The sequence below is a fragment of the Athene cunicularia genome (genome assembly GCF_003259725.1).
Source record: "Athene cunicularia isolate RWA chromosome 8 unlocalized genomic scaffold, athCun1 chr8_part1, whole genome shotgun sequence".
NCBI classification, from domain to species: domain Eukaryota; kingdom Metazoa; phylum Chordata; class Aves; order Strigiformes; family Strigidae; genus Athene; species Athene cunicularia.
The window spans coordinates 12,444,093-12,465,219 of NW_020799109.1; the positions used below are offsets into that span (position 1 = coordinate 12,444,093).

A 21,127-nucleotide genomic window follows, 5' to 3' on the forward strand; every position below is an offset into this window, starting at 1 on the left:
CCGGTGCGTTGCAGACCGCTGTGTGCGGGGCCGCGGCCGTAAGGTGCTCCCTGGAGCTGACCCCGAGCTGGCAGGCACTCTCCACCCTGCCCTCCACCGCGGAGGCTTTTGCCCACACCTCTACACAACAGTCCCCATGATAATCCTCCCTTTTTTCCTCCCTGATTACACCAGTTGTTTGCCCCAGGACACAACAGTTACTCTCCTGAAGGCCACACTGATTACAGCACAGCAGAGGCACTGTAAGAGATGCAACTGGCACAATCCCCTTCGGAACCCAACGTGGCCCTTTTATTCTATTTGCTTTGCATCATTCTTTCACTTAGAAAGCCCAAAGCCAGCCCTGCAGAGGGCACGGGCTGGGCCAACCAGGGCTTGTCCTGATTCATTTGCACTCTCTGCTAACAGGCAGAGTGAAAAGGTTTTTGTTTTCACTCTACAGTTTCCCCAAACAGTTGCTGCAGAGCCTTGCTCTTGCCTGGCCAGCAAGTTCTGCACGTAGTCTGGTGTAGCCGGGCACTGGCCACCATCCCCTCCCGGCTCTAAGCCAGCAAGCGGTGAGACGAGGCATGGAAGCTGTCGCCAGCAGAGGCAGCACCCTGCTGCCCATCCTGCTGGCCTCAGGGCAGCCCCAGGAGCCAGACCCTAAGAGAGCTCCAGCCTCGGGAAGAAAGAAGTGGAGGGAGCTGGCAAAAGGAGAATCAAGGTCTGCGGTTTGTCAGGCAAAAGATTCAAAGACATCCCTCTGCCTACTGCGGTGGGAGGGTGTGTGTTTGCATCCCTGCAGCTCGCCAGCACCTGTTGTGCCTCCTGGAGGGAGATGGCTCCTCTTACCCCCTTCTGTATCTGCTCCCCTAGCCTGGCCCCATTTTCTATCAGCAGAGGAAGGTGTATTAGATCCAACCAGCTACTGATCACTGAAGCTGCTGCCTGTGATTGACCTCTCTGTATCTGTAGGATCCACCTGATGGCCGGGCGGGTTCCCCCAGGCACAGACCGGGCCACAGTAGCAGGTGAGATGGAAACCACCTTCATTGAGAATCTCAGATATGCTTCTGACCTCCTGGCCCAGGTAAGTGGGGAATAGGTCCTGCTCCATGGGTACTTACATATGCTTAGGGTACCAGGGATGGAGAATCCCCCAGGAGCCTGGCATGGGGAAGGAGTGCTCCCTGCTGCAGAGGTGACAGGATGCTCTGCAGGGTGCCATTACTGTGTTACAGGAAGACATGATTGGACTGGTGGAGCCTATTAACAACCGCATCACTGACCCTAGCTACTATCTGAACACCCCACACCAAGGTAAGGCAGACATCTCTCCCCAAAATCTCCTTCAGAGGAGGAGAAGCATCCCTAGTCTTAAAGACAGGAGGTTGCCTCACATGCAGGGAGATGCTGAGGGAACACAGTTGATGAAGAGGATCTCAGGGCTTCACCATGAAGCTTCTAGCTTGGGGGTGATGGTTTCCTCATTTCTTGCACCCTTAGCTGCTGCCATCCTGGAGAAGGTGGGACGACCGAACCTGAAGCTGCAGCTGGTGAGTCAGCATTGAAGATCTCCAGGGTCCAACCTCTACCAGGGAACCTTGCACAGGCCCCCAGGGGAAGCCCAGGGGGTGCAGGCTTGTTACCCCCTCCTGGAGACATGGGGAGGGACAGACACTGTAGCACAGCCATCCTTGACTGCTCCCTACTGAACAGCTGCAGCATCTTCCACTCTCCCACAGGACCTTTTTCACTGCCAGATCATGGATGGGAATTTGTCACGCAACCTGGAGACATACTTCCCACTCATCGGTAAGGCCCTGTACCCAAACTGGCTCTGTGGCTGCGGGGCAGGAGCAGCTTTGAGATGGGTCCCTCCTGCCCCACACTTTGTTCCGGCTGGCTGGGGGTGTGAGGCTGCCCTTGTCTCATGCCTGGAGAAGGCTGCAAGCAGGGCTGAGCAGTTCCTGTTCCCTCCCTAGGTCACATCCAGATTGCACAGGTGCCAGGGCGGCACGAGCCTGACAGCCCTGGAGAGTTGAACTTCCCCTACATCTTTGAGCTCCTGGAGTCCCTCGGCTACACTGGCTACGTGGGGTGCGAGTACGCTCCGAAAGGTGAGTGGGCCCGCAGGTGGTCTGAGTCCCACATCCAAGCACAGACCAGTGGGCAGGTCCTGGGGCCAGGCAGGTCCTGGGCATCGGAGTCCCTGCCCGGGGACAAGAGCCCTGTCCCGAGCAGAAGCCACTCCAGCTTGCCTGGGCATGCCTGTCACTCCAGGAGACACCCTGGAAGGTCTGGGCTGGCTGCGCTCATACTGGGAGAGCCGAGGCCTGCAGCACAGTGGGACCAGCAAGGCAGCAAACTAAAACAAAGAAATCACTGGAATAAAAGTCAAAGCAATTTAAAAGAGAAGCATGTCTGTCTTCTCTAGGACTAGGGGATGGTGGTGGGTGGGATGATTCCTAGAGCAAAGTTAGGAGCACCTGTGTCATATTTCCTTTTCCCAGGCCCTACTGGGCCAGCCCAAGCACTCTGACCTCATCTACTCACACAGTGTCTGCAGCATGTCACATCTGGGGAAGGCCTGGGCAGTGCTGTAGGTGACTAGCAGTACACAGGAGCACCTTCACCTCCGGTGTGCAGGGAGAGGTTTCCAGCCTACCCCCCTGAGGGGAGCATTCGCTCCTTGGAAAGGGCATGAGTTTTCCCAGTCCAGCTCCAGCTGGTGCCTAGAATTCTGATAAGATGGCTCTGGGCTGCAGAAGCCCTGCAGTTCTCAAGGCTGCTACCAGTGCCCAGCACTGGCCCTGCAGCAGGTGGAGAAACTGGAGCAAGCTGCCCCCTCACAGGCTGCCCAAGCAAGGTAAGAGGCTGGGGGCTGCCTGCCCACAGACACTCAGGGCTGTCTGCCCTGCTGCTCCTGCTCTGGATCAAGAGTGACTGCTGCAAACCCAGCCAGTCCCACAGCCAGGGATGCCTCTCTGCCCTTGCAGGAGGCTTTCCACATGCGAGCCTATGGCACCTGAGTGCGAATCTGGTTCAGTTTATTTCACAGATACATCAATGGCTTTAATGTACATCTCCATAAAACCTTCCACTGGTCCAGTTCACCCTCCCTGTCCCATTTGGTGCTCTCCTGATGAAAGCAAAAGGCCCAAAGTGGGCAGCCGCACTGCCCAGAGCCTTCAAGTCCAGGAGTCTTTCTGCCTAAAGCCAGAGCACTGTGCGATGCTGCCTTGTGCAGAAGACGTGCTGAGTGTGTTCCTCCGTCCCTTCCGAGCAGGCAGAACTCACCTGCAAATGCCAAAGCCATGTCCCTGAGAGTTGCTCTGCTTCAGGCGAGCCAGAACAGCCAAGCTCCTCCCCTTGCGTTGCGGTTCAAGGTCATTCTGTATCAAACCCACCAACACCAGCACACTGAGGGCCACACCAGCCAGCCAGCCAACGACGGAGGTGCATATCCCCAGGCTCCTCAGTTCAGTACCTACATGTGCCATGAGCAGCAGTGCCTGCAGTGTTGGAGCACAGGACCCCCCCAGGGGCCTGTTCTTCCCCATCGTCACCCATGGTACAGCCACGCCGAGGGGTCCAGTACACGGGTGCCAGTGCTAGAGCAGGCCTGTCCAGAGGTTGAAGCAGGCAGTGTTGATGACTGACTCCAGGTGGTGATATGTGGACACAAGCTGGGGCAGAGGGCTCTCGCTGTTCTGGGGCTGCACTGGGAACGGCTCCCGAAAAACCACAGTGAGGCTCTGCTGAGAAGGAGGAGCAGGTCAGGGGACAGGATTGAGACAAGCACTGTACAGTCCCTAGCCCAGCTGTGTGGGCACTTTTTTGGCAGTGGCAGGCAGGGGCTGGGAGAAGTCTTTTAGGACTTCTTTAGTGCCAACAGCACTAAGCTAGTGCCTCCTCCTGTGACAGAGCATGTTTCAGCCTCCTCCCAATTTTTCTGGTGCAAGGACTTGCCCACTCACTCTGTCCCAGCCCCCATGCATCTGCAGTTATCCCAACCCCAGCAGCAGCCTCTAGAGAGGAGGGGATCATACTGCCGCCATAGTAATAGGGGCTTCTAGGGAAATTAGAGGGAAATTTCTTCTTCTAAGGCAAAGAGTAGGAGTGAACAAATGGGGAAGGGGAGGAGATTAGACGTAATAACTGCAATCCTAAAAATAAATGCTGGCTGCTCTATTCTCATTAGCGACTGCACCGACAAGGCAGGGCAAGGGCAGAGGGGAGCAGAGAACACAGTTCAGAAGAGAAGGTTACAGGAGCTGAAGCAGAAGGAAAATGTGACTTGGTGCACTCAGCATCATGGAGGAATGACACAGGAACTGGATGTTCTCCAGAACCGAATTGCTGCACATGTAGTAGTCAGGTTCCCTAACAAACTTGTAAAGCCATGAGAACAGCTGCATAACTGCAAAACAAAAAATGCACCACCATCATTTAAGAGGGAAGAAAAAGTGATTTGTGAGCATAACTCCAGCAGCATGCAAGCCTTTAGAGCAGGCTTGAAGAGAAAGAACCATGAGGAAAATTCAGCTTCATGTTACCAAAGTGATGTGCTAACACTAGACTTCTCTTTGATAAGGTAGTATTTCTAGACAAAGGAATCATGGTATATCTTATCTGAGCTTCAGGAAGAATTTGATGTAGTGCCATGTGGGATATTTAGGTAAGCTGAAAAGATAGGAATTAACACAAAAATTGTACGGTGAAGATGGTAGAGCTGAAAGGGGAAGTAGCAGGCTGGAGAGGGGTTACAAATATTCCTTCAGGACAGGTTTTGTGACTCACGTTGCCTAGTACTTTAATGAGTCTGGTACAAAGATGAGGAGCATGCTGATAAAGTTTAAGGCACTAATAGAGAAAGGAATTGGGATAATGCAAAAAAAGCCCTAGAGACTTTTGAGAGGCCACAGGAATGGGATGAATGTTAAGCACAAAATAAAAGGTGAGGAACACAAAGGATTTGATGGGAGTCACTGGGAGAGGTGATGGAGGGTCTGGGTACATCATATCAGTGACCACAAGGTGACACTATGACCAGTAAGACATGACCATGAAAAGGCAAATAACACCCTAGGCTGTACTGGAAACACCAGGCAGGGACAGAAAAGTCTCAGACCAATCGCAGAAGGCTCTGCTGAGACTCCTCAGTAATACTGGGTGTAGTCTTGGACACCTTTATTTAGAAAGGCTGACCTGATCCCTAGAGGGCTCTGAATGACAATGAAGCCACTGGGGAAGGGAGGCTCAAGAGCTCAGCTTGTTTAACACAGCAACATGGAGTTAGCAAAAATTTCACCTTCGGACTGTGGAGGTGAATCTAGTGGACCAGGGAGGAAGTTTCACCTCTGAGCTACCACTGGCACGAAGAGGATAGAAATGGCCACAACAAAAGCTCCAGCACAAAATGGGAAGGGCTCTCCACCATCAGGTGACAGGCGGCACTGAGCAGCCCTCCAGCAGGCACCGCCTCTGACTCCCCTACCTGCTTTTAAGATGGAGTGTGATTTATTTACAAAGGAATCAGTTAAGTTGCAGCCTCTGCAAAAGCCTCACTGTGGACTGGAATGTCTTGTAGATCCCCTGCTCTCGCATGGAGCTGCATTCCCTGTTAATCATCCTGCACCCTGCCTGGGAGCACAGCTGAAAACCAAGTATTTTTTCCCTCAAGTCCAATGAAGGCCAAGGCCCATGCAGGTTTGCTGGGACCCTCACAGTGCAGGTCCCCTTCCTTTCTGCCCAGGTAGAAGCAGACCACAGGACTGGTGACCCTTCCCAACCAGACCCAGTGTGATCTGGCTTTGAGCTGAATACAGGACTCCCTAACCTGGGTAGAGAGAAGGCTGAGAGCATGATCCAAAACCAACCCTACAAAGGAGAAGAGGATCAACTGTTCACTGTTTTCTAATATAAGAACAAAGGGGCATCACATGAAACAAGCAGAAGGACCTTCAAAAACAAGCCAAGGAAGGTAGTTCTTCATCTAGATTGTAATTGCTTCATAGAGCTGCAAGTCAGGGTAAATCATGGATGCCAGAAATTAACCAAACAAAATAAAGCTGTGGAGGGCTATTAAATAAAATCAAAGGTCACTTCTAGCTCAGTAAAGGCCTGAGTCACAGATGTTCTTATGTTGGGACAGTATTTAGGAAAGGTGTTACAAGCTTCTTGCCCTGTTCTTATTCTCCCCATACACCCTTGCCCTTGGCCACTGCTGGATGAATCTAGACAGATCCCTAGCCTGAGCCAATATAGCTGCTCTTGTGTTCCCCAGTTCTTACCGTCTTTCCTGAATGAGAATCGAGAAACACAAGAACGAAGCAATCCGTGAACTTCTGGTTGAGCACGACCTGTGAGGAGAGCCACAACACACGTTGGAAAGGGAACAGTAAACCCCATGACAGGGATACAAACAGCACCCACCCGGGGATGTGCTGGTGTGCAGGATGAGTGCCAGGATAGAGCCGTTAAGGTGCAGGTTTGCCAGGCTCAAAGGTGAGCCCCATGGGGATATACACGGCATGAGGTTCTGGGGGTGCAGAGCGTCCTGCCTGCCAGGGGCAGACAAACAGACACAGCTGTAGCACAGGAGCACACACCTCATGCTGCACTAGTAGCAGAATGGAGAACAACATCGTGATGGCGCCCACGTTGTCCTGACAGCCCATGCCAGGCTCACACTGTGAGAAGCCACAGCAGGCAGGGACCCTGGACAGGGTAGAGCGGCTGCAGGGGGGGGGTGACGGGCTGTGTCTTACCAGATACTGGGTGCCAGTTTCAGCGTTGTGGAAGTGCCGACAGCTCTGGGGAAAGCGGCTCAACAGCACTTTGATGAGACTCTGATACCAGGAGACTGTCATGGTGAGGAAGCATCCCTGCAGGCATGGAAAAGGGCTGATTTCAGCCTCCCTCTAGCCATGGCACCAACAGCCATAATGCCACAGCAGCCTTCAGAACCCAAATCAGACGCATCCCTCACAGCCCGCTGACCTCCGTAGACAGGTCCATGCAGCCTCACCCTTCCCCTGCCAGCTAGGAGCCATGTTCCTGTCTCTGCCTTCCCACCAAGCAGGAAGAGATGTGCCCTGCAGGTCCTTCACCTGGCGCCCCATGCCAGCCCCAGAGCAGAACAGCGGCTGCTGTGCACCATGGCTCCATCCCTGCTGCTCACCAGCTGGGGGTCGACATCAGCAATGGATTTTCCATGCACAGCATCGAGCAGCTCCTCCAGCTCCACCAGCGAGAGCTTGCCCAGCTTCAGCTTGTCAGAAGCCAGAGGCTCCAGAAGGAAGAGGCGCTTCCAGAGGTTGTCCCTACGGCAGTGGCACTTGGCCAGCTGCACCATACTGCTGAGCTGCTTCTGGGCTGAGGCCACCTCGGAGGCCAGCAAGGGGAAGAGCGGTGAGGTGTAGAAAAGCCCTGGCCCCAGTTTGACTTGCGTGCCCCCTGCGTAGAACTCGCTGCTGTCCTCCACGTCCTGCCACAGCTCCCGCTCTGCCGGCTGCTGCTGCCCCAGGCTCGTCTCCGGCTCCGCTGCCTCCCAGGCTGCCCGGCCCACCACAGGCTCCAGCACTTCCCGCTGCAAGCGTGGCAGCTTCTTGAAGCGTCGCATATCGGCCGTGAGCCGGGGAAAGAGCTCCCGCTGGCTAGTCATGATGACGTAGAAACGCAAGCTGAGAGCAAGGAGACACTTGTGACCTGGGGAAGAGCTGCTCCCTTCTCAGCTGGGCTGTGAATGAATCATGGGCCTCTCTGTCCCTGCTAGTAGGGGTGCTCCTCTGCCCAGACAAGGACAGATACCACACTGCCCAGTTCCCTGCGAGGATCATCCCAGACAGCAGCAAACCTGCCTGTGATGTCGCAGACAGATCCAGGCCCTCCCAGAGCCCTCCTCCCCAGCCAGGAAGCTTTGATGTCATGTCTCTGGGCCCCTGGTGCTCACCGGAGCATGCGTCTCTCTGCCTCACTCTGCTCCTCAAATGGTGCTGCACTGTGACAGACCAGGAGGGACACATCAAAGTCATCGTGATGACGCAGACCTTCAGAGTCCTTGTAGGAGCCCGAGCTGGGAGCAAAAGCACAGCAATATGAAGGGGACCTCACTTTGTTCCACCAGAGCTCTTGGTCACAATGGAACTACTGGGCATGGGGAATTCAGCACAGCGGGACTCCTCAGAAGTGCTATGGGTGTCAAATGCATGAGCACACAGGCACATCACCCCTGTTGGCTACCTCAGAGAAGCGCGGCAGAACTGCTGCCTAAGCACTGTGTAGAACAGTCAGCTTTACTGGCACCTCATGGCAGTGTCCCCAGGACTAGGGGGTACCCACCAATCTCTGGCAGCTCCAGAAACTTTCAGCAGATGCACTCACCTGTTCCAAATAGAGACCAGTGCATATTCATTCTGCTCTGTGCCTGGTGTCCCCTTCTTGTTGTCACTGCCCGTGGCCGGCCGGGCCATGCGCAGGGGTTTCATGTGGTAGGTGTTGGCGTGGTCAGCAATGTAGTTGTACAACTGGTGTGCAGTGATCATGTTGGTGGGCAGGGCCAGCATGCCTAGGGGAAAGGACACATTGTTATCACAGGAGACGCTCAGTGCCTCTTACCCCGGCAGAGCAGTGTCCTACAAACCACTCTGGGGGACAGAGCGCTAAAACAACCCATCTCCCTTCCACAACAGAGCAGCAAAGTCTTCCTGTGGAGCTGGGCTCCTCATGTCATCCTCTCCCTGTCACCTCCCTGCATACTCCAAAGGTCAGGTTTATTTGTAAAGCACTTGGAAACCTTTTGCCAAGTTATGGGCTGGTGATCAACCCCAGACTGAGCACATGTTGAGCTACACACCTTGGAAAACGTGGTTGCGGCCAAATTTGGGGATGTCGGGGTGGTGGGCAATGAAATCCTCCAGGAAGCTGGTGAGATGGTAGCCCTGACGGAGAGTCATGTGGGAGCCCAGCAGATACTGGTGGACTATACGCAAGTGGAAGTCATAGCTGAACGAATGCACGTGCATGAGGTCTCGCACCTTGTCACACTCCTCCGTGAAGAGCATGGAGAGCTGCGGAGGGACAGGGAGTCAAGGCAGGAATGTTACCAGGCACCTCACACCCTCCTGCAAAGCCCTGCTGACAGCAAGGAATGGCAGAGCCAGTGCAGCCACCCCTGCGCCGACACCAGAACAGGCTGCAGCCAAGAAGCTGTGTGCACAGTGCAAAGAGCAGACCTGCAGGCCTAGCCCCAGGGCATCCAGCTCGGTGGCTCCTTCCACCCTGGACCCCACTCCAGGTCTCCAGTGACAGCACAGACTGATTGGCACTGCCTCACTTTTTGGCATGAGGTTCATCCCCCCCCTTAAGCTGAAGGCCATGTGGCTGTGAAGGAGGACACAGCCTTCTTTCAGCTGAGTGCTGCTCTGCACTGCCTCATCCCTAAGCGGATACTGGACACACTGGGGCTGGAGCCCCAGCAAGTTCTGGATCTACAGGCAAAGACTGACTCCCTGAATGTTATTTGAGAGCAGAAAGCAGCACAGGGGCCTGTGGGGAATGGCTGAACCCAGAGATGGGCAACAGCAGAGTTGCGAATGCCCTGTGCTCAGTAACGAACAGGGACCCAGGCTGGCTGCTGGGAAGCCAGATCCAACTGTGTCCAGAGAGAATCCTTCCGGCACATGGCCATCACCTCTGCACAGTGTGCTGGTTCTTCACTGGGGCAGCATCAGCCTGCACACACTCAGCCCTGGCCATGCTCCCAGCACAACTGCAGCTACTTGGCACAGGGGACAGGGTTGGTGAAGGCCTCAGCCTTGCCCTCATGCTAGAGGCCCACAGTTTTAATGTCTTTTGGCTCTCTGACACCTCTGCGAAGTTGACCCACACTATAATCCCTTGTCTTAAGAAAAGGACAAGAAGGGAAAACCAGCAGGAAGGAGGCAGTGGCAAGAGAACAGGCTGTCCTTGCTCTCTGCACCACCTGCATTGCTGCTGCTATGAGCCAGAAGGCAACCCACATAGCCAGGGCAAGCCCGGAGAGAAGCCTATAGCTCTGCCACAAGAAAGGCAGGGCAAAGAGCAAGAAACACAAGGCACTGCCCCCATGCCAGCACCTGGGGCCCACCCCATTATCCTCCCAAGCTGTGCTGCCCACTGTGGTAGGTACTGCTATGGAAGGCACTGACACAAGAGGCAAGAGGCAGCTCCCACAGCCATCACTGGAGGCACGAAGGGTGGAAGCACAGCCAGTGGGAGGTTCAGCCCTGCACTGGCAGGTCCTGCCATGCTCAGCATGGCAGTGGGAGGAGAGGACGTACCGCAGACTCAGAGACGGAGCTGGGTCCCATGCAGCTCTTGCTGCGAGCTCTGGCTGTAAGATTGCCCTGATGGAGAGAGATGCACAGCCAGTGGGAGGAGAGACAAGGCACTGCCCAGCCCTGTTCCTGCATCCAGCCTGTCCTGCACAGGCCCAGGGTGGGACAAGGGGACAAAAGGGCCAGAGGAGCTGAACTGCCCCATCTGGGAGAACTCCGGGCCAGGCCCCTGCCGCAAGCCCCACACCTCTTGCCCACTGCTCCCAGGACCATCCCCTTCCACTGCAAAACCAGGCAAAGTCTTTTCCCAAGTCAGTCAAAGAGAGCCTGGATGTTCCCTGCAATGCCAGCTGCAGCCTGGTAACCCTCCGCTGTGCATGTGTGGGCTTCCCAGGAAAGGCTTAGCAAACCCTCAGGCGAGGTCCTGGCAGGCTCCAAGCTTAGGAGAAACACTCTTGGCATATACAAGATGCAGCCTTGCTACAGAGCCACCTTAGAAAGGACAGTATGGTCACGCACACCACCTGTCTCAGACAGACGGGCTGACCGGCCTGTACACAGCCACCCAGTGCCCTGGGGACAGGCAGGAGACACCCTGACACACCAAGAGAGAAGGGAGCAGGCAAACCCATGGTGTTGTAGAGCAAGGCACAGAGGTATCAAGAACCAGGGTTCCTGGTGCAGAAAGTGATCTCCTCCCACAAAGGACAGCCAACCATGTTCACATATCCCTGTTCCCATTCCATTTCCTTCTTGTTCCAAGGGAAGCGGAGAGCTTCTGGCTTTCCATCACTGGCTTTCCCTGGAGCAGTCATCTTTGCCAGAATTGCTCCTATTGCTCCCCAGTCTGCTCTATCTTGCTCCCTAAGCTAGGACAGGCATCATCCTCTTGGCAGACCTCCCACCCTCTTTCACTGCACTCCAGACCTGCTCAAGCAGCATGGACAGAGGGCATGTGGCTGCAGAAGGTTCTTTGTGGTTCTGCTTTTCCATAAGGAGGGAACAGAGCTCTCTAGAACTTGCTACACCTGGAATGCCCACTGTCCCAGAGATGGCTGCCTCCCCAAAGCATCCCTGACCCTGAGAAACACCAGCTGTGCCTGCAAAGCCATTACCTGGGAGTTCACAGACTGTCCCATGGGGATCCGTGAGCACTCTAGTGCGTACTGCTTCACACAGAAGTAATAGCCCTGGAAGAGAGAGCACATGAGCACAGTGCAGGCATTGGGCCTCTCCAGGGAAGAACAGCCCCCATGCTTCATCCTCTGGGCTGGCTCCCAGACACTCTTGCTCCATGTTTTGTCTCCCCTCCTGTCGGAATCAAGCTGGCACAGCCAACACATGCCTGAGTACAGAGCACCCTACCTGGTGCTGAGCCCTTGTAGCTTTTATTAGCCCCCCCTTCAGGCAGCTCTTACTGCTCCGAGCCCTGCAGAACCATCTCTACCTGATCCACAGTCCTGCAGGACCACAGCAGAGGCAGGACAAGAAATGAAGAATCAAATATCCCTGCTGCACTCCTCCTCATCACTCTGTCACCTCTGAAGACTGTCTCTGAACCCCCAGAGATCATTCTTTGTTTCTTATTCTTTCTTACCTGGAATGCCAACTCCATCAGCACAATCCCACCTGGAAGAGCTCTCTGTAGGTGATAGGTGGCAACAGCAGGGCTTGTGCTCTGGGAAGAGAATGACAAAGCTGAAAAGGTTCTCTGGCATAGGAAAGCAACCCAGGGTGTGAGGCTGTCACAAGACTCTGTGGCAGAGGTGGAAACAGGAGCTTCAACAACTGAGCACCCTCATTAGAGGGAGAAGAGCACACGTGCCAGAGCTGAGCGTGACAAGAATTCTAACGAACTTAATACACACCCTTTGAGAGGGCACACCAGGCACACTATTCCCTTCACCTCCTGTTTACTCAAGAGAGGTGTCTCTAGAGTTCGAGGACACTGTGAGCTGAGGAGTGATGCTGCCCATAAAACCTCACTCCCAACTCTTCCTGCTGAGCTCTCCTCAGACCATCACATCTGCCTGACATAGTGACTATGAGAGGCATCCAATTTGGACTTGGAGCTTAGCTGCCAGCAAATTCATCTGTCCCCTGTTAAGTTGTTCCACTGGATTTCTCTTTTCCCATTTAACTGCAAGGTGCTGCCTTGCCCACAATGCTGTACCAGTATCAGTCAAAGGCAGATGCCAGGAAAGTGTCAGAAAAGGGTGAGCAAATGTTATGTGCTCCCATCACCCCTGGGTGATTTCATGAGCCAAGGTGGCTTTTGCCTATCTAGTGATGGATTCCTCTTCTAGGTACTTACCTACTCTCTCTTGTAAGCTCGTTTTCACAGAACTCATGTAAGCTCTTAGTGTTCACAAAACCTTTTGATAATGAGCACTGCTGCACAAAGACACACTCCCTTCAGCTTTGAAACTGGCTCCCAATACTTTGATTTGATGCTGTCTAGGTGATTTATTGAATAAGAGAGCAAGGAATCAATCCCTTTCCAGGTTAGCTACAATTTGGTAGAGCTCTCTCCTGTTCCTCCCTAGTTGCTACTTCCTTAGAAATGAGGAACCTCAGCCTGCTCTTCCTGCTCTCACAGCAGAGCCATTCCAGGTTTATCTCTTCTGACCTCTTCAACTTCAGTATTCATCTCACTAAAGATCGTTCTGCCCCAGAGTTGTCCTTAACCAAAGATGCTGAGGTAAACCTCCAGAATCACACCCAAAGGCAGCTGACCTGGCCCCATGTCACCCTGCTCCTCTTCCGAGTCCCCTCAAAGTTGTTGCTGTCCTTTTGAGATTTGTCCTGGGTTCCACCCAGGCCCAGGAAGGGGCTCCGAGGGCTGCAGGATGACATGCAGGAGGGCAAGAAGGTCTCATCTGACCCAACATTCCAAAGATGGTGCTGAGCTAGACAGACTTTTTTTGGCTTTGATGCTTTCTCTGCCTTTTCACATGCTTTCTGTGTGAAATTGATTCAAAAGCCAACCAGGAGAACTGCCCCACTCCACAGCCTGACTTCCATCCCAGTTCCACCCATCTCATGGACTGCACTCACCTTTGGACTCCCTTCTGCTTTTGGCTTCGTGTAGGAAAAGGACCCTCTCCCCTCCACACCCATTGCTGCCAGAGCCCGGATCCGGCTTGTGCTACTGGAAAAGACAGCAGAGACAGCCTTGAGCAGGGGAGCCAACACCTCGTGTGTCAAACCAGGGCATAGCTCAGTGTGGCCGCCCTTCAACAACAACAGGGGTCCCAGAACGCCACTGACCTGCGAGTGGTGGGTGAGGGTGGCCGCACCTGGACCAGAATGAAGCCCATGCTCTGCAGGTACTGGATGTATTGCTGCAAGAAGGCATTGCACATCTCCTGCAGCCAGGGCTCCTCTTTCACCTTGCAGGGCAGCGCTTCTGCCGAGTCACAGCTGTGGCTCCGGTCTCTCCCTGAAGCTGTAGAGTCATTTGAGCGGTGGCGCTTCTGGAAGACAAAATTGTTTCCTAAGGAGAACTGCTGTGACTGGCCCCCACATGCGACACTTGCTGGGACATCACCAGTCCTGGCTGAGCAGAGGGCAAACCTCTGTCAGAGTACTAACAGCTGGTTCCCCAAACACTGTCCTAGTACATGTGCCAAAATGCAAGATCCAACCCAGCCATGGACAGGCCTAACAGCCCTGCAGCAGACTGCAGGAAAAGGTGTCCTGGCAGAAAAGGAAAATTCACATCCCCTTATGAATCCTGCTGAGTTTGCAGGATTTACTAGTAGTTCAGCAGCACTGAATAGAAATAGTGTTTCCTTTTAACCATTTTCAGTTCTCCTTTTCACGACTTAAGTGTCTTTGTGCTGTGAGAGACAGAGATTTTTTTTCTTGATCTCTGTATTTCAATGCTGTGGCTCTTTTACATATTTCTATCTGTCCTTTCATTCACCTACTCCAGCAGCAGTCTCCTTACCTGGGATCTCTGGCTACTCTCTGACCTTCTCTGAGACTCTCTAGGTCAGTGCCATTGCCCCAAGATGCTTGGTCTCACTGTCCAGATGAAGACACTGATACACTACTATTCTGGAAATGTATTGGAATATTATCCATAATACTAACACCCCTTTCTGATGAACGGTTTGCCTTTTGTATCCAACTGATTTCTTCATGAATTGAAGAAATCCACTGAGCTGTCTGCTCTGTACAGGCTCTGCAGTTAGTGTACAATACAGGAGTTCTAATCTATCTCTACATTGTGCACTGTTTTACTGAGAACCAGGTCCCAGCTCCCACAATACCCCTCATTTCACAGGCTACTCAGGTCTCTCTCAAGTTAATTTTCTGTTCTGACAAATCTGAACAGCCATACAGCATTGCAACACCCAACATCTCATATGTACTACAATAAATGATCTGGAGATACAGAACCCAATACACAACATTGAAACCCCTGCTGCACAGCTCTTCAAATTGAATAACCAATTTTCATTTCACTCTGTTCCAAAAACAAAGTGAAGTTTTCATTCTGTGATGATACTTTTCCTTTTGCTTACGAGTGCTCAATTTCTGTAGCAACCTCTGCTTAAAGACCCTATCAGAATCTTTTTGACACTTAGATAAATTACAAGAGCCTGTCCTTCCCTTCTGACACACATACAGACTGTGAACAGCCAGTACAGGATCTGCACCAGTTAAAATCTGCCAGACTGCAACCTGCTCAGGATTCAAATGATTTGCTTTCAATTGTTCCAGCTATTTGCTGGGTCCAGGGAAGTTCACCAGGTCTGGCTGCTGAATGCATAAAGGGAAGTTCTGCTTCCCCAACAGATCAGTACCAGACAACACTCTCTGATGGCTTCACTAGACTCAGCCCTGAATTCCCTGGGTAGAAAAAGGGAGTCAGTCTCCTCCAGGGATGATGTGGCTGCCCAAGAAAGGCTTTGAGGACCCACAGATTTTCAGAGTTTCCATCTTACAGGGTGAAAATTCACTCTGTAATGCAGGGGTGAGCTCAGAGCACCTCTGTCTTAGGAAAAGATTGCAAAGCCACTCTTTGCTCCAGTGCACAAAGCCCAATGCCACTGGCACTTGCTGATACTCACCTTCCCCTCTACCTTGCCCTGCTGGTCAGTCTGGATCTGCTGCCGGAAAGCTGGATCGAAGAGCAAGGGGGTAGCACAGTAGTGAACCAGGCGCGAGGACTGCTTCAGGGTCTCCAGGTCTGCCAGCTACACAACATTAAGAGGCACATGGTTACAGCACACATCCCTCATCAAGCCTAGGAGCAAGCAGTCCACAACACTGCACTGCTGCTCACACAGAAATCAAACTCAAGAGGGAAGCTGCTGCTTTACAGCCTTTCCAGTGTTGGGCAGTAAGGCCCCATGCCCAAGTGTGGTACTAGAGCCCAGCAACCCCCGAAGTCCAAGCAGAGATCACTGGTCCACTGCCAAACACCATCCCCGACACCCATCCTGCTCTGAGCTCCAGTGCTCCCTTTGCCATAGGGAAGCTGATGCTACCAGTTCACTGTGAGAAGGCCCAGCCTGCTGCCCACTCACTTGGGCTGCACTTACACTGATAGGCATGTTGGACTGCGCCGATCTCTGCTGCCAGGTAACAAAGAGATTTTCAATCTTCATCTGCTTCTCCAGTTCTGGAGGAAAGAGAGCAGCCATGAGTATCAAGCCACTACCCCAAGTACTGCCACGCCCCTTCACTCCCACCCTACACAGGCCATAACCCACTCCCTCATGGCACCCTGACAGGAGGAGCCAAAAACTGTCCCCTGTGCCAGAACTCTTGCTTTACCTTTCCTCTCCAGGGTCTTGATTTCCAGGAACTGGGCCCCATGCCGAGACACAGGGTCAAAAGGTCCCAAGTCAGGCCCATGGGGTATGCGCTTGACAGTGGTAACATCCCGCAGAGCTTCATCAAAGGGCACCACATCAGGATGGAAGTGCAGAGATGGCAGGCTGCGGCCAGAGCTACTCAGCCGGCCTTGTTCCTTGCTAGGCGGAGGGCTAGAGCTCCGGATCAGTGCATCCACTTCCAAAGTGGAGTTCAGGAAAGGATTTGGCTCCTAAGCAAGCAGATACAGGCATGAAAGCCTCCTTACTGCCAGCCTTAGAGCAAACGCCCCCAAGAACAGAGGAAACCCAATTTTGGTCACCTGCAGACATATCTGTTGGCCTTCTGCATCACTAGTCCTGACAACAGGTGGCCCAGTAGAAAGCCCATTCCCCAGCCTCTTCCACCCTAAATAATCTAGTCAAAGGTAAGTGCTGCCAACAGCAGAACCTGCTTCCCTTTCCATTTCTAACTGTATCTAAGAGTGGACAGCAACAGCGTGGCTGGCCATGGCCATAGTCAGACACGTGAGCACCTGGGGATGCTTTGCCAACGAGCATACAGAAGCTCAGAGGTGTCTACAACCCTCCTCAGCCCGCTGAGCTGCTAAGGACCCTCCTGAAGAGGAGAGAACTGCCCTGACTGGCAGTGTGCCCTACCTGCTTGCTGTCCTCATGCCATGGTGTGTCCATGAAGCAGTGGTGGTGGAAGAGTCCCAGCTTCTGGCTGAGCAGGCAGTGCACAATGTGGGACCGGGCATTCTGCCACTGCAGCAGGCGAGTCAGTGAGCAGTTCAGGTTGGCCCCCAGGTCTGGGGACCAATTGTAGGTGTAGAGTGTCAGCTGGAGAGAGAGGAGGGGAGGAAGACTGAATGACCTGCTCAGAGAGGGCCTCATGGTGACACAAGCTGCCCCAGGTGCTCTGGGTGGTATCTGCTGCAGCCAGTTTCAGATGACAAGGCTGGGACAGAGAGTGGCATCAGCTCATTCACAGCCTCCTGTTAACAGCCACAGCAGTGGTGCTGGTACTTGCACTGGCAGCACAAGTGCCCAGCCCTATGTGGGCCTTGCTGTGAGGAGGGAAAGGGCAATTATAGTCCACAGTGGGGCACCTGAAGTCAGAGACATCAAGGGCTGCTGCCCACCCCAGCACTTCCCATAGTGCTGCAGGGAACACCCAGCTCTGCTTGTGGCACAAGCAGACATCCTGCACCTGCACTGCTGCTTTGGAGGGCTCCTGTTTTGGGAAGGCTGGTTGCCTGCAGAGACACTCATCCTCTTCTTCCTAGCCTTGGGCCAGTCAGGAACAGCCTGGCTTTCAGGAAACACCACCACACAGGCACCATTGCTACCTTTTTGTCGATGATCTCCATGAAGAGGAACCTTTGCCGGGGTGCCAGCTCTCGTCCAACAAGGCTGGAATCAGAGCCTCTCTCTGCTGAGCTGAATTCCATGGCCTCAAAGCGCTGGAGCCCTTTGTGAGCTGGAAGAAGCCAGAGTTATGACCCTCAGTACCAGTTCATCCCACTCTTACATCCCACATGCTGTTAAGGTGGCATGACAGGATGTTGTACCGCAGTAGTGCTCAGCTCATCTTGAAATAAGCAGTTACAAGCAAATTTGGGAATAAGATCCCAGGAGCTGAAAACAATCCACTACCCACCTCTGGGCAGTCTGTCCCAGCAAGGAGGGGAACCCTGTTTATACATGTCCCACCCCAAAATCCCCCAGCACACAGTCCCATGGACCCTGGCCGGGCACTCACCCTGCTCTGTGCTGCAACGCCACTGCTGGAAGTTGCGTCCCAGCAGGATGAAGTGTCTGACGGCGGCAGGGCGAGGGCTGGCACTCTGGCCAGGCTTGTAGGGCAGGAAGGCAGCACCCCGATGGTAGCTGCAAAGAAGAGCACCAGAGGTGGCTGACAAGTACAGCCACGGCAGCAGAAGCTGGCACAGCTGACTGGCACTTGCTGGTGCCAAACAGCCCCCTGTGAACCACGTAACTCACCAGATCTGCTCAAACACCTTGACAGTGGTGTCACTTGCCAGGGCAGTGACCAGGCTCACCACTTCCACCAGGATGGAAGACAGAAGGAAACGGGACACAATCTCCAGTGAGCACTGCTGCACCGATGGGCACCCTGCACAGAAGAAGTACTGTAGAGCAAGGTGCCAGGCTGCCCCAGAGCCAAGCCCTGCCCACCTGAGCAGCAGAGAGGGCTAAGAAAGCCCCAGTGCAGGGCTGCTGCCCAGAGCAGTCCAAGTTCTTGCCTTGCCAGGGACTGAAGCAGACTGACCTGGAGAACAAGGACCTTAAATGCAGGAGGAGAAGACAAAGGCTGAAATAACCCTTGGTCAGGCTCTGGCCTGAACTGGAACCTAGACCAAACTCCCTGCATGCCCTGAGCACAGCATGTTATTCCTCCACTTATTGTTTGTTCCCTGGCTTACTCCTCACCAGAGGAGGACGACAGCTCTACCTTGCCAGCAGGACACTGCAGTGAGCAGTATCCAGAAAGCAGTAACAGGGCAGCCACACAGATCCAAATCCCATCACATGAAGGGCATTCCTTCTCCTCTCCCTCCCTGCAAGAGCTGGGGTCTCCCATGCAGCTTGACAGCCCCAGAGCATGTTGCAGAGGCTCAGATCCTCCCTCCCTGCTACACCTGGGAGCTAAATCACTACCGCAGCTGCTGTTGGAGTCCAGGTCTCTCCAAAGCAGCTGCAGCCAACTTCAGCAAATCCTGGACTCAGAGCACATCAGGCATAATCACAGGCATTAGCAGGTTTGTTCAGATACACAGACGCATGCCAGGACTCCTGCCACAGCTTTGTAATGCTGATGCTGGCCCTGAGGCCAATGGGACTCCTGGGCAGTCTGGGGAGAGCTGGGTTCAAAATTCGGCAGAGATCAGCAAGGGATGAAGACAGATGGCTTAGTGCCATGAGGACTTATCCTTGGAGCTCTGGGTAGGCCCAATCCTAGGCCATCTGGAAGAGGTGGCGCCTAAGACACATACCCAGGTGGTTCATGAATGCCATCCACTGCTGACAGGTTTGACTGAAGAGTGGGTGCACGGTACCTACATCCCCTTCTTCCAACTGGCAGGCTCGGCGCCTGGGAAGAGGGAAGGCAAGCACAGTTATACCAGAGCAATCAACAGCAACAAAGGCACAAAAGTGCAATGGTCCCCTCCCAGCTCCAGAGCAGAGCCCAGGGAGCCTCCTTTTTGGGTTGTTATAGCCCTTAAGCTTGGTCCCTCTGGGTCAGTAGTCATAGGGGTGTCAGGTGTTGTAGAGAGACCCACAATGCAGGGAAGAGATCTCTGGCAGGGAGAACCAGCAGTGCTCCCAGCAGCATGCCAGCAATGAGGATCGAGACTTTGTGCATAGAAGGCAGCTCCCCTAACTAGCTGTGTAAGGGAGAAACTACACGGAAAGGGGATGTGGTCCAGAGGGACACATATGGAGCCAGCAGGATGTCAGGCTGCAAAGCAATGTACAGCAGATGGATGGAAACAACACCCTGGCTGCCTGGCCCACAGGCTGTGCTTGCCTCTGTGCCTGTTCCAGTTCAGCTGTGGCTGTGGCCCGATCCTGGCTCTGGTGCTGCTTGACACTCTCAGTCTTGTGCCGCCGCCTTGTGCGAGCCTCTTCCGGCCTCTCCAGCACAATGTCATCCGTAGTCTTGGGGCTGCCCAACTCTGAGGACTCTGCCTTGCTCTAAGGAGAAGGGGGTAAGTTAACGCTGTGCACAAGCATGGCCTAGCCAACGCCCTGATCTCAAAGTCCCTGCTCCCAGCCTGGCCTCCCAACCCCAGCCAGATCCCTCTTCTCCACTCCTCCTGGCCTGACACACCATGAGGACACACAGGCCCTGCTCCTCACTGGTCCCTCAGCAACATTACCAGCATGTCCCAGAAGCTGCGGCGTCCCAGTTTGCTTGTGGGTGTCACTGGCTCTCCAGAGCTGGACGAAGGGGCAGAAGTGAAGTGCAAGGGTGGAGGACAGCTCCTGCCAGCCCCACCAGTGGCCAGGCCCTTGGTCTCCGACATGGTCCTCCTTAGGCCTCCTGTGGAAACAGAACAAATCAGGTTCCCCAGAGCCTATCACTGTGACACCACTGGTGTCCCTGTGTACCCCACTGTGGCTGGCCAGAGCCTGGCTGGAGAGAAGGGAGAGAGCCCTCAGTAACATCCAGCAGAAGTGGATTGAGTCTTGGGGAGCAGACAGACCTTTAAATATCTTTTCCAACCCTAATTTCTATGATGCTTCTTCCCCGAGACATCACATAGCACAGCTTGCAGAGGGGAGAGCAGCTTCCTCCCTCCCAGTGCCCCCATTCTGAGTGCCCCCAGCACAGGCAACCTCTCGCAGGCCATGCGGGAGGAGAGAGGCTGGCTGGGGGCTCAGGGTAGACATCCTGGCCAGGCTCTCACCTGCAGAGCTCAGCTCCTCCAGGTCTGCAGCACCCAGGGGACAGGCAGCTTCCACGCAGAGCGGGGCTGGCAGCACGAGGAACTCCATGACGGCATCACAGAGAGCGTGGCGCAGGGCCCCGCGCAGCTTCTCTGACAGCTGCAGCAGGCTGATGTTGCCCTTCTCCCATATATCCAGGCGCACCAGCACATGGGGCTCTGTGAGGAAAGGGCAGTCCTGCATGGCTCTGCAGCCCCACCTTCGCCAGCCCTCCTCGGTGCCCCAGGGGATGTGGAGGCAGCAAGGAATGGGCAGCTTGGGGCCTGTTTCACTCCATACCTGAATGCTGCGGGGTGCCAGCCTCTGGCTGGTGCCTGCTGACTGCAGTGAGGCTTTCAAAGTCGGTGTCCTGAAGCAGGCCCACGATGGGCGAGGAGGAAGGCAGCTTCAGAGGGTCAGGCCTCTCCCCATGGGGCAGTGAGGTGGGGTTGCCATGCTCATCCACAAACGTCAGTGCAATGCATGCGATTCCTGACAGGGAGAGTCGGAGACAGCCTCCATCAGCCCAGCACTGAG

General features: G+C 54.2%; 2 protein-coding genes across 4 annotated transcripts in view; one reads left to right on the forward strand and one right to left on the reverse strand.

Moving 5' to 3' along the window:
• HYI (hydroxypyruvate isomerase (putative)) overlaps positions 1-2,397 on the forward strand; it is a 7,425-nt gene extending 5,028 nt beyond the window's left edge. Inside the window, exons 3-8 of the mRNA XM_026853903.1 lie at positions 956-1,072; positions 1,224-1,302; positions 1,489-1,538; positions 1,728-1,797; positions 1,968-2,102; positions 2,266-2,397. Of these exons, the coding sequence (XP_026709704.1) occupies positions 956-1,072; positions 1,224-1,302; positions 1,489-1,538; positions 1,728-1,797; positions 1,968-2,102; positions 2,266-2,354 (540 nt within the window). The 3' untranslated portion in view covers positions 2,355-2,397. The remainder of the gene's footprint in view (positions 1-955; positions 1,073-1,223; positions 1,303-1,488; positions 1,539-1,727; positions 1,798-1,967; positions 2,103-2,265) is intronic.
• Positions 2,398-2,977: 580 nt separating this feature from the next.
• SZT2 (SZT2, KICSTOR complex subunit) overlaps positions 2,978-21,127 on the reverse strand; it is a 58,560-nt gene continuing 40,410 nt past the window's right edge. Inside the window, exons 51-74 of one of the 3 annotated variants that reach the window (XM_026853839.1) lie at positions 20,891-21,082; positions 20,572-20,769; positions 20,041-20,204; positions 19,689-19,855; positions 19,153-19,250; positions 18,140-18,272; positions 17,898-18,025; positions 17,485-17,615; positions 16,793-16,975; positions 16,095-16,365; positions 15,860-15,939; positions 15,386-15,511; positions 13,575-13,780; positions 13,362-13,455; positions 11,902-11,982; positions 11,420-11,494; positions 10,308-10,373; positions 8,843-9,056; positions 8,371-8,554; positions 7,940-8,062; positions 7,169-7,670; positions 6,756-6,872; positions 6,279-6,347; positions 2,978-3,740 (exon numbers count right to left, since the gene is read on the reverse strand). In XM_026853839.1, the coding sequence (XP_026709640.1) occupies positions 3,597-3,740; positions 6,279-6,347; positions 6,756-6,872; positions 7,169-7,670; positions 7,940-8,062; positions 8,371-8,554; positions 8,843-9,056; positions 10,308-10,373; positions 11,420-11,494; positions 11,902-11,982; positions 13,362-13,455; positions 13,575-13,780; positions 15,386-15,511; positions 15,860-15,939; positions 16,095-16,365; positions 16,793-16,975; positions 17,485-17,615; positions 17,898-18,025; positions 18,140-18,272; positions 19,153-19,250; positions 19,689-19,855; positions 20,041-20,204; positions 20,572-20,769; positions 20,891-21,082 (3,746 nt within the window). In that variant the 3' untranslated portion in view covers positions 2,978-3,596. The remainder of the gene's footprint in view (positions 3,741-6,278; positions 6,348-6,755; positions 6,873-7,168; positions 7,671-7,939; positions 8,063-8,370; positions 8,555-8,842; positions 9,057-10,307; positions 10,374-11,419; positions 11,495-11,901; positions 11,983-13,361; positions 13,456-13,574; positions 13,781-15,385; positions 15,512-15,859; positions 15,940-16,094; positions 16,366-16,792; positions 16,976-17,484; positions 17,616-17,897; positions 18,026-18,139; positions 18,273-19,152; positions 19,251-19,688; positions 19,856-20,040; positions 20,205-20,571; positions 20,770-20,890; positions 21,083-21,127) is intronic. The other 2 variants (XM_026853840.1, XM_026853841.1) reach the window with 2 other exon arrangements.